The sequence below is a fragment of the Theobroma umbraticum genome, unplaced genomic scaffold (genome assembly GCF_002168275.2).
Source record: "Theobroma umbraticum cultivar Fairchild unplaced genomic scaffold, ASM216827v3 scaffold_204.0, whole genome shotgun sequence".
NCBI classification, from domain to species: Eukaryota; Viridiplantae; Streptophyta; class Magnoliopsida; order Malvales; family Malvaceae; genus Theobroma; species Theobroma umbraticum.
This window is the reverse complement of record NW_018397267.1, coordinates 3,974,316-3,989,656: the sequence shown is the minus strand read 5'-3', so window position 1 is coordinate 3,989,656 and position 15,341 is coordinate 3,974,316. Positions and strand designations below refer to the sequence as shown.

Here is a 15,341-nt window from a genome sequence, read left to right as displayed (position 1 = left end):
TTTGATCAAATAAATTTTTTAAAAATTCAAATTTTGTGCTTCAGGCGATTTAAATCTTACAAGATTTTTCATATAGATATTGATATCAAATAAGCCATATAAATAGGTTGTAGCTCCATGCATCAGATAAAATTCAATCTTCTCATATATTGTCAAACTAATTAATATAGAAGTGTAATTGCATCCACCACAAAAGAATAAATCTATTAATATTCGATACCAGATCTTTGGATAAAACCTTATGCGACAAGTCGTGCTTTATATCTCATAATCTCAATTTTCTCATTTCATATTCATACTAATACCCATTTATATCCCATTAATTTTACACAAATTGGTGTATGGACTACAAGTCCAAAAACTTTATATTTTGCAAGTGAATTCCATCTTGATTGTGTCTTTACACATTGGCCAATCATTTTTATGTTTACACTCTTCAATAGATGTAAATTCAAGATTTTCATTTTTCTTTCATTATATTGATTGCTATATTATATATAAAAATATCATCGATGTTTATTTAATTCCAGTTACATTTTTTCTCGTTGTGACATAATTGATTGAGATCTCTTCATTTTTATTGATTTCAGGTACTTGAATTTCTTCTGAAATTTTTATCAATTATGTTAGGGTCTCTTCTAGAGTTTCTACTTCCTCTTTTTTACCATCTTGAATATTTGTTCTTTTTCTTTTTTAAGGATTTTATCTTTGAAAAAAATTGATCTCCACGCTTCTTGCGTGCTTTGTCTTACAAGAACACCAATGCTAATAAAAGCATTTACAGTTAGTACATAAGACTTAGTTATTTTCTTTAAGTCACTAAATATGTCTAATAATTGATTTGTTATATTTTACAAAAAAATTATCTTTTGAACTTCAAATTCATATTGATTTATGCAAGAATCAAAACTAGATAATGATAATTCATTTTGAAAATTTTCCTTTTCCAGCTCTTTATTTTCTCTCCCTAATGTTGAAAATTTTGTTTCATCAAAATGACAATCGACAAACTTTGCCATGAATAAATCTCTTTTTAATGATTCTAAATATTTAATTATAAATGGAAATTCATATCGAACATATATTCCTAACTTTCTTTGAGGAGTCATCTTTATGCTTTACGGTGGAGCAATTGAAACACATACCATACACCCAAAACTTCTTCAATGAGAAATATTTGGTTCCTAATTATAAACTAATCGTATAATACAAAATTTATAATAACTCATTTAGCTTGATGCATACAAATGTTACTGCATCCAAAATGACATGCCCTCAAATAGAAGTAGAGAGTTTAAATTTCATAAGTAATAGTCTTAAAATCAATTGAAAGTATTTAATAAATAATTCTAGAAAACCATTTTGTGTATGAACATAAGCAATAGGTTCCTCAATAGTTATTTCAACTTATATATAATACTAACGGCTTGAGATATAAATTCATTAGCATTGTGAATATGAATTGTCTTGATTATATAATTAGAAAAATATGCTTCCAAACAAATGATTTAGGCATTTAATCTTGCAAATGTCAAATTGCAAGTTGATAATAAGTATACATTGAACATTTAGTTAATGCATCGATTAAAACCATAAAATATCTAAATGGTTCACATGGTGGATGTATGAATTTACATATAACCTTAAATATGTTTCAAAAAATGTAAGAGATTTAGTCTCAATTTTAACTAGTGATGGACTTATAATTAATTTACCTTCAAATCAAGTAGCACATGAAATTTTATTTAATTGAAAAATCTTCTAGCTTTTCAGTGGATGATTGCATTAATTTTTAATAATTTTTTACATTATTATTGATCCAAGATGGTCCAATTGGTTATGGCAAATATTAAAATTATTAGTAAACTTCGGGTTTATTATGGTAAAAGTTTCAATCATTCTAACATTTGTATAGTACAATCCATGGAACAAAACAGGTAATTTTTTTTTCAACTCATACTTTTTACTCGAAATAATAGAAGTGATATAGAGATAGTAAGTGTCTTTTTCATTCGTTATCTCAATATAATATCCATTCAAATGAATATCTTTAAAATTTAATAAATTTCTTTAACACATTAAAATAATATATCCTTTATTATAAACTTTGTTCCTTAAGGTAGTAAAATATTGGCTCTTTTGGAGCCTTCAATTAATCTTACACTATTAAATATTATATTGATATTAGTTTCTTTCATTGTCAAGTTAGAAAAATATTACTTGTCTTTAAATATAGTGTGCGTTGTAGCAATGTCTGCTACACATGTATTTACAATTTGGATATTGAATCTAACAAAATGAATATCTATATTTTTCTTCAATAAAAAAATGATATATATAATAAGAAACTTATAAGTTAATATAAAAGAATAGTAAATATATTATTAAAACACATAATAAGAATATATCATTTAAATATAATAAGAACATATAAAAGCATCTTCATAATATAATTATATTAAAATATACCAATTACTATTAAGTTTATTTTCACATATTTTCATTACCAGATCAATTCCCTTTATAGGATAAAAAAATCAACAATGGATATTTTTATTACCAGCCATATAATCAATTACTCTTTCTAGAGTAAACAAACATCTTGATGTGTTATATCAATTTAATCATGGTTAAAATCATCACAAGATGTTTTAGTCTTCAGTGAATCATCACAAGATGTTTTAGTCTTCAGTGATACTTGATAAAATTCAAGACATATAACAAGTACCTAACCAATAGTCTTTCAAGCCATATCAATGATAATATATTTTTTATATTCCTTGTATTTTTTTCATTTTTGTCTATTCATTATTCGTTCACTTTTGGGGGCTGAAAGTATTCATCCATTTTTGTTAGATTAAATTATTCACTTTTAGTGAGTAATCCATTTATGATGAATTATCCACTTCTAGTGGATTATCAATTTTTAGTAGGTTAGTGGGTTAAGGCATCTAACTACTTCTAATAGTAAAATTATCATAAAATTATTTATTATCTTTAAAATTAAAATAGTGATAGTGTAAATTATTATAACAATCTCTTTCATGTCCATGATTATAATTATTAAATAATTATTAAATGATGTTGCATTTATTTCAAAGAATGGATAGATTTATGATCATTAAATGATATTGCATTCACTTCAAGGAATGGACAGATTTATAATTTTTCATTAGTAGCTTGTTTCAAGTAATGAACATTTATGATTTTTCATTAATAGCTATAGAATAGCAAATTCACTTTCCGATTAAGGAACAAAATATAATATATAATGCATGATAACAAAATTTATATTAAAGTTGATTTTTAGGGAATGAAAACACTAAAGAGATATCAAGTCACTTACTTGATTTGCTACAACCAGAAATTAAAGACCAACTATTGAAATTCTTTTAAAGCTCGGAGATGGTGAAAATAAAATAATAACAACACTTACTTGATTAACTAAAACTAAAGATTAAAATCTAATCATTGAAATCCTTTTGAAGCTTGAAGATAATGCAAATAAAATAAAAATAAAATAATTTCAAAACTTGAAAGATAAAAGGATCATGCATAGAACTGAAAGAATAATTATAAGAAAAATATAAAAAAAAGTATTTAGGAGGAGTAAAAAAATCTTATTCAAGTATATATTTACAAATGAAGTGAAAACGTCTATTTATAGGCTAATAACCCTTTATCTAAATATACTTTACAAGATGAAGATAATACTAAATGATTAGATGGATTAAATCTTAATGTTAATCCAATCTAATTTATATTCAAATTTAGATATAAATAAAATAAATAGATATTCACAAAAAGATTCATAACAATATATTATTATTTAATAATTACTTATATATTAACTAGATATCTATATCATAATTTTATAAAAAAACCAGTAAATTGTAATCAATTGGCTTTCCAGTTCTTTGATTTCTCTCTACGCTTTCTCCAGGGCTTTCTTAATTCAACAAATTAAGTTTTACTCCATTGGAGTCATTGTTTCTCAAATTTATTTATGCTTATTGAAACTTATTATATTGTCAATTTGCTATATATTTTATCCACCGATCTGCTAAATAGTAAACACTAGTTTTAATGAGTCGATAAAATCCATCTCCCAAGGGCTTCAGTATTGTGAAGTGTTAAACAAATAGTAATTATACCGATGTCGTTAACACTATATATATATATATATATATTATTTTCTTCCCCATGGGTTATACACTTACACTTTTGTGAAAGACAAAATCCAAATAAATCTGTTACTGAATTTTTTATATAAAATAATTGATGACATGTGATATTTACAGCAGATCAAGAAAGTTATTCTAGACTCCTCCTTTTCTTAAAAATTAACTTAAGCATTAATTTAAGGATTAGACATGACAAGTATATTGCAATAAAACAATAACGTAACTTTAAATTAATACAATAATTAAAAAAATCAATGTTGACTACGACTCAACTTAAAATTATCAAAAACAAAGATTTGATATATTTATGTATCATGTTTTCTGTTCTTTTTTTCATCATACATTGATGTAACATGAATTATTTCACTCAATCATTCACTCAGAGAATTCTTTCAAAGCATATGAAATTTATAAATCAGATGCATGCTATATATCAATAAAACATATGCCATATATATAAAGATTTTTTTTTCTATGTGACAATACATATGAAAATGAGCTTTACACTGTATATATATGTTTTAAAAAGCTATACTTCAAGAGATGTAAGGATGAAGCCTTGAAGGGCTTGGAAAATGGAATATAGCGGTTTGCTACTTTTCTTTTTTTTTTTTTAATTTTAATTCTGAAGATAGGTAGTATTATGATGGTAACACCGCACCGCACCGGACAAAATTATCCCTTTATGCCGCCTAGATTTTTTGCAATTCTATTAAATTGAATAGATACAAGGCATGGCTAAATTATAAGAAGCTTGAAAAGGAAAAATATTGAAGATGATTGAAAAAGAGAACTCTTCCTACTAAAGTCCAAACCATTTACACCGACTTGCTACTTTGTGAGGGAAGATAACAAAGTGGGAAGACAAGCCTCAATCAAAAGCACATAGAGGGAGACAAGAAAATTGGTACGATTACAATATCTCCTTCCCCTAGAGTCCTATTCGTGTTCCAAAAATTGGCGGGTTCTTGGACCAGCTTGGAGCCTAATCTGCCTGTTGAACTTCTGAATGAACTCTTCTACTCTTCTGTTTAGCTCCTCGTCCGACATGGTCGAAAACTCGTTCTCTTCCGCTGATGACTCCTTTTCTTTTGCTCTTGCTTCATGCTTTTCGGTCTCTGACCTCTGCAAAATGTTCTTCTTGTCATGGAATGTAACACGTTTCACTTTATCAGACTTGCTTCGTCGGATAGTTTTTGGTTCAATCTTCTCGTCGACCTGAACTTGATCACAAGCTTCGTTATCAGCTTTCATGGGATGTTCATGCTCTTGGTAGCTCTTTGCTTGGAAATTGTCAGTAGGAATTTCAGGTTCAATTTTGACAACTTCCAATATTCTTTCAGAGGTTTCATTCTTTTGAGCTACAATATCTTCTTTCTTCTCTTTGACACTGGTCTCTTCTTCCTTCGGAGTGCCCTTCTTCACAATTTCGGGGTATTGTGAAACAAATGAAGGAGCAGCAGCACTCCTTGCTTGGCTATGCGACGCATATTCCTCATAAAGGTCATGTTTCTCTTTGGAGGAAGAGTAAGCACCATAATCGGCCGCAATGATGAGGATGAGAGTGTTGGAAATAACAAACCAAAACTTGGTATTGTTGAAAAGAGCTGAAGGGGAAAGGTTGGAGATGTAGAAGATGGAGATATAAATGACAATGGAGAAAAGAAATGCAAAGAAGGACATGCCCTTTGCCTTTTGATAGTTTTTAGATTTGTGGGCTTTCACTGGATTCTCCATTAGATTTGCTGATGGTATAGTCATCTCTAGCTAGAAGGAAGAGCGTGGAAAACGAAGGGGAGAAAGCGAGTGGGTGGTATCGGCCTATATGAGGACTTAAAGGACCTTCGGATTTGAAATTGTAGTGGGTGAAGGTCCAAGCTAAGAGGGCTTTTATAGGGTTCAAGTTAGCAAATAATTGAACGACCACAATCACAGATATCTCCTACAATTTCAATGTATTTACTTAGCATGCCCTATCGACCAATTATACGATAACTATTGCCAAAAACCCCTTTTTTTTTTGGCTCAGCCTAGGAAAGATTTTATTCATTGAAAGGAGAATTACAACAATATCACCCATTAAAAAATAAGAAAAAAATATTCCATGAAAAAAAAAATTACTAACACATCATAGTAATATAAGTCACAAGACACTATCAACGTATCAAAAACTATTTTATAATTTATTTTAAAATAAAGAGGAATCAATAAAACCATGTCTCAATGATATTGAAAAGATCTTAAAATCTACAAGAACAGTTTTTAATCAGTCAATTACTACTTTTTTTCCATACATCAATTATATATGCAATTGTTAAATAGTTGAAAAGTATCTTTCCATGGTCTGAGCCTATTCATCATGCATAAAAAGATAAGACAAGCACACAAATGAGTAAAAATAATTAATTTATTTAAAAATAAGATTATTATATGTTAAAACTTGAATAAGAATAATCTTTCTGGATGTAAAGTAATCATTTCAAACGATTGTTTTTCTAATATTAATTAAACCCATCAAAATTTGCATATTTAAAAAATTAAAAAACAGATTAATTCATAAGAGATCAATATGATCCAACGACTTATAATACATTGACTTAAATCATTTTTTTTTCCCAATTCAATACTCTATGATTCAAATTATGAATCTCAATGATTTTGAGCTTGAAGGCTCCTGTTAAGTAAAAAATATATAAGACGAGGAAAAAAGACCCCATGAATAAGACCAGGAATGCGTGTTTTGGGCGCTTATATTTCACATCACCGGAACAATTATGAGCGAATTCCCATATGCAGCCAAAAGAAATCCGGTTGGCAGCATTGGTCTTTATCAATTTGAGTCAAATTGCAAAACAAGTCAAATAATATTTGCCCTATCATCATAAAACAACATCACAATGAAAGGTGGCAAGCCAAAGTTCAATCAAATTGTGTGGCCTTTTTTTTTTTTTGGTTCCTCAATGATGGATCCGCCTCTTAAGAAACTTCCCAAATTTAATTGGTCCACTCTAAAGCTAAAAAAATAAATAAATTATTAAAAAATAAACTCTGATTACCCACAATATTACCTAAAACCGTCATACTCATACGAAGGATTGTGTACACAATACTGATTCCCACGCGTGACTTTCCCACTTTTGGTCCCACAATGGCAAACCCTTTCGTTCTGATGATCAGAACCATATCAATGGCTGCTGGGATGACCTTGAACACAAACACTAGAGGCCCATCTTTTCTCCATGATTAAGCCGACCTTCATGCAAGTGCAATGTAACTTGGAGTTTCCATTGTTTGATTGCTTCATCATTTAACCTTTTCTTCATAACAAAAAGAAAGCTGGGTCTGCAGGTGTAAGCAAAATTTTCTAGTCATAATACTTCTCCACAAGTTTGCCAAAGAAAAAAGAAAAAAACACCGAGGCCTTCCTGATCTTGAGCACATAATGGTGGCCATGGACCCTTCTTTCACACCTTTTAATTTTGTTTTTAATCCGCAATCTTACACATGGTCTGATCGGGATCCTTCATGGAGTGGATCTCCAATTTGTAGCCGCCAAGTGTTGGGTCCCAACCCGCTCGGATGCTTGCCACGTGTATGTTAATCCAAGGTGCACGACACCAAATTTTTTTATAAGATTAAAAATGGGGTTAATTTAATTTAATTATCACCATCAATCCGTATAGTTTTCAATGATTTATAATAATGGGATATTTGTACTTATAATAATGGAGTACCCTATCAATCTCATGATTTCGTAATCGTGCTTATCCCCATATAGTCCATGCTTGAGCTTCACTTTTTATTTTGGTCCTTTGAAAATTGTTACGCCTCCTTTGTTAACTTGCTATTTTTAAATTCTAAGCTTGGGGAACAAGGGCTTGTGGGATGGAAGATTACCGACTCCCGTGGCACTTGATTATTGGTTAATTCTCTCTCTTTCTTGCGTGATCAGATCATGAACAAGATCATTAAGATTATTAATCACGTTTATGCAATAGGGTTTTGTAGTAACCAAAGGAACACTCCAAAGACAGCAAGACAAAGACCAGTTTCGTGTGCTTAGTTATTTTATTTCTTTTGTGCTTTTTGATCACGGAAGAGAAGGCTTGATTTATGGTGCAGCTTTTTAGAGCTTCATGACTCTAGTTAAAGCTTTTTAATGGGGGCAAGAGTGTTCTAGAGAAATATTCGATGAGCTCATCGTGTCTAAGCTTTTACCCGACTGAGTGAATAATAATACGAGAAGTTGTAGTAACTTTATATTCACATTGGCTTAAAGCTGTCGATTTTGTTATGGAAAAATGAACGGTCATGAATGATAGTACGCTTATCGACTTGGGTTTTCTTGTCCTCGCTAGAAACCAAGGTGCAGTTTGATCATAATTAGAATATATGGACCCGTTAGAAGCTGATGCTTTGGCCTTTGTAATGGTGACGTTTAATTTTATCATGCAAATCTCTCTCATCTTTTTCTTGAATTTCATATCTGACTGTTACACAATAAGGTTATAGTTAATCAAAACAAGATTCTAATTTCTTTTATGTAGCAGGTCGAATCCAGTATCCCCACCTCACCCTAGCCCAATATTGTAAATACGTTCTTTTTTGGTTTTTAGCTCTTAAATGATCTATTGGAAGGTGCATATACATATATATATATATATATATATAATAATGTTAAGTAAACAAAAATTAAAAAGAAAATAATGAAAAATAAACTGAAGGAACGTGTGTTTCTATACGTATCGTTTGAGTCCAGAAGAAAAAAGAGATAATGTATGCAATTAACTATTCTTCATGTACATTAACAAGAAACATGCACAAAATTCTCAAGTAGTCAATTGCAATTTGCAAGTTGCAAGGAAAGAGGGGGGGTGGAATTTGTCTCGTGGTGGATTAATAGGGGACAAGAAGTATAATCCCTGCCTGTTGTCATCCCTATTCACTTACATGTAAGGATTGGAAGTTGATTTGTATTTGGGTCATGCATGATTGCATTATCCATATTCCATAGGGATATATCATATGTGAGAAGTCACTGAGTTTCAATTTTCATCAATTCTTCAAAATTATTTTTTCCACCAATTAAGATTTTTTTCTAAAAAGAATCTAACACAAGTATTTAAGTGGATGTGCATTGCGAATGCTTAATTTTGTTTTCTTTTGTTGAATAAATAGTTAAACTATTTTAGCTAGAAGTGGGCTATGGTGAGTCAAGTTAGGTCATTTTGAGTCGAAAATTTTTTGAATCATTTTAGATTCGAGCAATTTGAATTTGAATTTGATACTCACATTATTAAAGTCAAATTATTTGAGTTTAAATTGTTAATTATTTTGAAATTAAATCGAATTGAATTTAAACAAAGTACTAGGATTCAAGTCATTTTGTGTTAGTCATTTCAATTAGTTGAGTTGCTTAATGTTTAAATTATTTTTGAATTCCAGTTCTTTTAAATGCAAATTGTTAATTTTCTTGATAAAATTAAGTTGGATTGAGTTCAAATCACACGAGTTTTTTGAAATCAGATCAGCTTTACCAGCTCTATGTTTAGCTAATAATCTTGTTTAATTGTTAATGTAACATGGTCTAGTAATAATATGTAGAAACTCTTTGCAATCTCTAGAGAGAGGAGGTGTAACGGCATGTTTTTGATAGACACTTGAGATTCAAGACCGACCATAAAAAATTTCTTATGGCAAATCCTTTAACTTAGTATAGCCTACATTTCCACACATGAACGATCGGGTGAAGGCCCATTCTGAAAAATTCCTTTCGGCCGACTGATCCTTGTTGGGTTTAGCAGCCCACTGTTGGCGAAACCCGGAACCGTTCCTACATAGTCCACACCATTTGTTTTCTTCATTTGCCAAGGCAAAATTTCTACTAACGAAGGAATCTGGCATTGAATGTATTATCATTGCAATGTTGTAGGCAACTCCTCTGCTGAAATCGGGATAATTAAAAACTTATCTAAGATTGATTCCAACTTTCAAATTATGAACAAAAAAAATTAAGTACTTTAATGATATTATTTGTTTGTTGGTTTTGTTCTTGTATATTTTGATGTTCCATGATCCATCCATCTCTATCAAGAAAAGAAAAGCATGTAGGGTGGCTTGCAGCCAATCCTAAACACATAGAGGTTAGAGAGACCAGAGCCAGAGCCACAGGGGAGGGAGAGAGAGATAAGCTGAGAGAGGCAACTGTAGCTCTGCAAAAGCAATGCTTGTTATGTCGGCTTCAGGGATGATACTGAGGAAGAGCCATGTCAAATCAGGATTAAAACTAAAACCATTTTTTTTTTAGTTTTTGTGTTCCCTGAATATCTATTTTGACCCTCCTGACAATTTGTTCCTCTTGTAGTAACTCTGGCTTTCTTCTCTTATTTGCTCCTTTATATATGCAAAAACCAGCACTATCCTTATCTCACACTACCATTTCTGGAATGCAAATGCCAGACACAGACAACTTAGGGTTTCCCAACAGCAGCCTTACAGACACTGACACAAAGGGTGAAGCAATAAACTGGTAGATATTCTTTTACTTTTCCTTCTTTCTGCTGCCAATATTTTTTTCAAGAAGTGCTTGTAGAAGAGAAAGCAGACTGTGATCTCTTGGTTCTAAAGCTACATTTGGCATTTCTGAATGCTTATATTTGTGGGTTTTGGTACTTCTGTTTGTTTCTTGCTCTTCTCTCATGGCGTCTCCTTCTCTTTTCCTTGTTGGCATTGGGTTCCTTGTTGTGGCTTGTGGGGCGATTGCAGTGCAGAGAAACGTGGATGAGACTGGAATGGTGATGGAGGAAGGGGAGCTATTGGGGCTTTTTGATGTTATGGGTTCACTCCTAGAGGAACCTGGTTGGGCTGATGTGCACCCAGAGCCATGCACCGACACTCCATGGCCTGGTGTTGAGTGTGAGATTGGTCAAGACCCTCCAATCTTTCATGTTACGACTATTCACATTGGCCCTGATGTTGCTACCCCTCCTTGCAAACCTTCTGCTAAAATATCAGATTCCTTGCTCAAACTACCTTACCTGAGAACTCTCTCTATTTTCAATTGTTTTGTAACTTCACAAGTTACGCTTTCTCCTACCTTATTTGGTTCACTTTCTTCCTTGGAGCATCTATCACTTCAGTCAAATCCATCCCTCTCTGGAGAGGTTCCTCAAAGCTTAGCTAAAATTTCTACGCTAAGGGTCATGAGCTTGTCCCAGAACAATCTACAAGGAAATATCCCTCTCGAACTTGGTGGTTTAGTCAACTTAGAGCAACTTGACCTGAGTTACAACAATCTCAGTGGTGAAATTCCTGAAGATATTGGAGGACTGAAAAGCTTAACTATTTTGGATTTAAGCTCGAATGGCCTTGAAGGGCCGGTGCCACATTCGTTGGGTCAGCTTCAGCTTCTTCAAAAAGTTGATTTGTGCTCAAACAGGCTTCATGGACGGATACCTCCAGAATTTGGGCAGCTAAACAGGTTGGTTTTGCTTGACTTGAGCCATAATTTCATCCATGGGCCAATCCCTGAGACTTTCTCAGGTTTGGAGCAGCTACAGAATTTAATATTGGATTACAACCCCATAAATGCACTGATGCCTTTATTTGTGGGGTCCCTCAAGAGGCTTACATCAATCAGCTTTTCCGCATGTGGGTTAATGGGCCCAATACCCAACTCCTTGTCTTCATTGAAGAATCTGACTGCCCTTTCTCTAGACAACAACAGCCTCACCGGGACAATTCCTCCAAGTTTAGGGTCACTTCCAAATCTAGACCAGCTTAACTTGAGTCACAACAAGCTAAGTGGGGAGTTACTACTCTCAGAGGAGTTCATTAAGAGACTAGGGAAAAGGTTGGATGTTAGAGGCAATAGTAGGCTCTGCACAAGCTACCAGCTATCCAGGAAGAACATCTCTACTTATCTACAAACCCCAGCTTGCTTGGGCACAGAAGGAATAGTTGACAACAGAACTTGTCCTGAAGAACAACCGGATGATTTCAAAGGCAGGAAGCCATATTGGTACCATGGCCAGACGAGTTCACGTGCTCCTTTACAAGACCCACAGTTCATTTCAACTTGTTTTGTTCTTTTGCACGCGCTTTCCTTTTTGTAAACATTTCTAATATTTTGTCACAATCTATTCTGTCCTATGAAAACTAAACAAACCCAAAATTGAATATGAAAATAAAAACTATATATGATGTTTGGTATGGGCATTGATGGGTCGTTTTCCTGCTGGAAAGATGGACAGCCTAGGGTGCCAAGTTGGTGAAGATATGCAGAAAAGCGTTTACATCAGTAGTTGAGGTGAAGTTACATGATAAGGGGCCGAAAAGTTTTGCATCTGGCTCTATCTATCTATCATGGTATCCAGTGACAAAGCTCCATCTCTGATTGCTGGTTCATCTGTAGCAGCCTTTTAGAAAGAGAAGAAAAAGTGGGTCTGTACTTGATCTTTTAGAGAAATATGGATGGAGGGTAATGTCTCGGAATTATTTAACAGCCCTGCTGGAAATGGCTAAAGCATCACTGTCCTCCCGGATTCAAAAGGACCAGTCACTTTTTCACTCTGTTAACTAAACTATGGTGTTTAGTTATGGTGTTTGCTTACAACTTCTAACAGTTATTATGGGTTGAGATCCCTATCTCCAACTCGTACACTCTTTTTCTCATTTGAGATCCCTCCAAACGGTACCGTTCTAATATATGCTTTCTGTATGTTACCAATGAAGAAGAGCCACACTACAACCTGCATTATTTTTTGGGTTTACTCATTCTGGAACATCGATAAAAGCTCTTGGCTTTCTGCTTCTTGATGATTCACCATATTGTGGGGGTTGATTTACCACGTTTTAATGTTTTAGCTTATCTCTTGTCCTAGAGCTTCGGCCCCAACATGCCAATCGGGGCCTCTGGGGCTCTGCACCTACCAGAAAAACACGAATCTCCATTCTTTTTCATTTCTTTTGAAGTATTCATTTGACCAAAAAAAATACCAAATAAGAGATCCGATCCAATCCAAATTGGAAAAGCCCAATTTCAATTTCTTTGAACTCAGAAGAGGTAGAGCCATGTGGGATAATTTATTCAATAACTAAATTGAGTTAAATTATATACTTTTGTAGTTTTAAAAAATTAAATTTGATTTTTTATGATATTTTAAAAATAAATAATTTTTAAAAAATTTCAAATAAACTTTTATTCATCTATTATATTCAATCAACTCTTTATATTTTTATTTTAAATTAAATAAATTTTTATAATTAATTGTTAGTTAAAAATTATTAATTAAATCATCATTTATCATTTTTTATGTCACGTGATAATGATGTAGAAACTGAAATGTCACTTGATTATATTATCATATCATGTCATCGTTTATTATGATATGTCAGCATATCACGTTAATATCATATGACACAAAATGATAAATAATATTTTGATTAACAGCAATCAATTATACATATATATATATAATTTAAAATAAAATTTTAAAATTTTGATTAAAGAAAATTAAAAAATAATAATTTATTTAAATTTTTTTAATAATTTTCAAAACTAATATTTTATATAAACAAATTCTAAATTCATTTGACCAAAATTTATCATGAAAGCCTAAGGTTACGTATCATTATAAAGTAAATAACAGTCTCTGTCGCAGGTTTTTAAACCAAGGGACTGACAAATCAACCTTACCATCAGCCCACAGGATTGGACAATGTGATTGTAAACAAATAGAATTTTAGAATGCAAAACTGGAACCCAATTGGCCATTTGCATCATTAACACTTGAAAATTTTGGTTACCCAGATTTTGTCAAATTTCTCTCTTTATTTCCAATTAATTAATCAGAGTCCTCGTTGATATTAGCACTCTGTAATTAAAATTAAGTCTGAACGTCATTTCCCACATCGCTGGTGCCAATAATCTTTGGTCTGAGCCTGAAGAAGATATGTTATAGGAAAACAACACCCCGTTTTTGAATGTTAATAGTAAATCAGAGAACTGTCAAGAGCATATGTTCTCTTTAGGTAATTCTTTTTCCGTCTCTGGCTTAATTTGGCGTTATAACTTATAAATTTCAGCATGAAAACAAGAATGTTTGGGCCCCGAGGGAGGACAAACGAAATTGTTTCGATAAGTTCAAAGAAAATGAGTAAAATAGATGTTTAATATTTGTTAATTAATTGCGTAATCTGTTATAATCCCAGCCAATATAGAAAAGACTCCATTAAACCATTAATATAGGCATACAATAAGTAGCAAGTAGTGTTTGTCGCTGCCACGATTCATTTCCACTACCATCAACATCAGTACTCTGTTTCAAGAAAATATTTTCTAGTAGCAATTTGTATATCTTCACATGTTTTGTTATCATAAATTATTATTATTCCTTCCTTTGTTTTTAACCCTTTGAAGGAGAGGTACAACTTAATGACAACTGCAGGGGAAAACATTGCACTACTCTTGGATGAGGATGAAATCAATTGCACCAATACCATGTTATTTGATTCATTCAATTAGGGTCTAACTCATAAATAATTGGATAAGGCTAAATCCAATTTTGCTTTTTATTTCTAAGGCAAGCCATGCAATTGCGGGTCAATCTTTCAAAAGAAAATAGTATTGTAATCGTGTTTTGTAGGAAACAAAGAAAAGAAAAGAAAAAACTACACCAATTGCTCTATATTTATTCAATTTTGTGAGGTGCAGCCGACTCTGGTAACACATCAGATAGTCACTTCAAAAGACCACATGCATCAGATGCCCGTGAGGAGCACTAACCAACAGATGAAAGCGAGAGTTTCCACTCGCACTACTTGGAGAGTTGAAAACGTAAGAGTCTGATGTCCAGGGTTTGCTTGTCACTTTCTTTGGTTTTCATGGTGAAGACATAATAGGGTGTATTTACGCATAACTTACTCAGCTATGTGCGAGATACCAGAAACTTCATACTTGGATTTTGATGGTCTTACCTTGTGGAGGAAAATAAAGAAGGTAGCATCAATTTATGTTGATGGTCCACATTCAATCTCCAAAATGGAAATTACCATATCAAGAGGGCGAAAATCATCTTTTGATTATCTGGTGTTTTGCTTACATGTGTGATGTTTCGGCGTGTGTAGCCGCACACGAAATTCCACACTGTTTAATTT

The 15,341-nt window shown here is 32.3% G+C and overlaps 3 protein-coding genes across 3 annotated transcripts in view; 2 read left to right on the top strand and 1 right to left on the bottom strand.

The window, feature by feature from the left end:
- Positions 1-4,961: 4,961 nt before the first annotated feature.
- On the bottom strand, positions 4,962-6,073 carry LOC110424263 (uncharacterized). The gene has a single exon (XM_021438808.2). It carries the CDS (start codon positions 5,943-5,945, stop codon positions 5,124-5,126), a length of 822 nt encoding a protein of 273 aa, XP_021294483.1. The 5' UTR covers positions 5,946-6,073; the 3' UTR covers positions 4,962-5,123.
- A 4,269-nt stretch (positions 6,074-10,342) lies between these two features.
- LOC110424262 (uncharacterized) lies at positions 10,343-12,298 on the top strand. The gene has a single exon (XM_089784948.1). The coding sequence runs from the start codon at positions 10,883-10,885 to the stop codon at positions 12,296-12,298; it is 1,416 nt and encodes a 471-aa protein (XP_089641074.1). The 5' UTR covers positions 10,343-10,882.
- A 2,755-nt stretch (positions 12,299-15,053) lies between these two features.
- The window catches only part of GOX3 (Aldolase-type TIM barrel family protein), a 4,614-nt gene continuing 4,326 nt past the window's right edge, over positions 15,054-15,341 (top strand). The window contains exon 1 of the mRNA XM_021438188.2: positions 15,054-15,183. The gene's annotated coding sequence lies outside the window, so the exon portion shown is untranslated. The remainder of the gene's footprint in view (positions 15,184-15,341) is intronic.

What these genes read in the sequence shown, in the direction of transcription:
- LOC110424263 (XM_021438808.2), bottom strand. Translation starts at nt 5,945, where the DNA reads ATGACTATACCATCAGCAAATCTAATGGAGAATCCAGTGAAAGCCCAC.
- LOC110424262 (XM_089784948.1), top strand. Translation starts at nt 10,883, where the DNA reads ATGGCGTCTCCTTCTCTTTTCCTTGTTGGCATTGGGTTCCTTGTTGTG.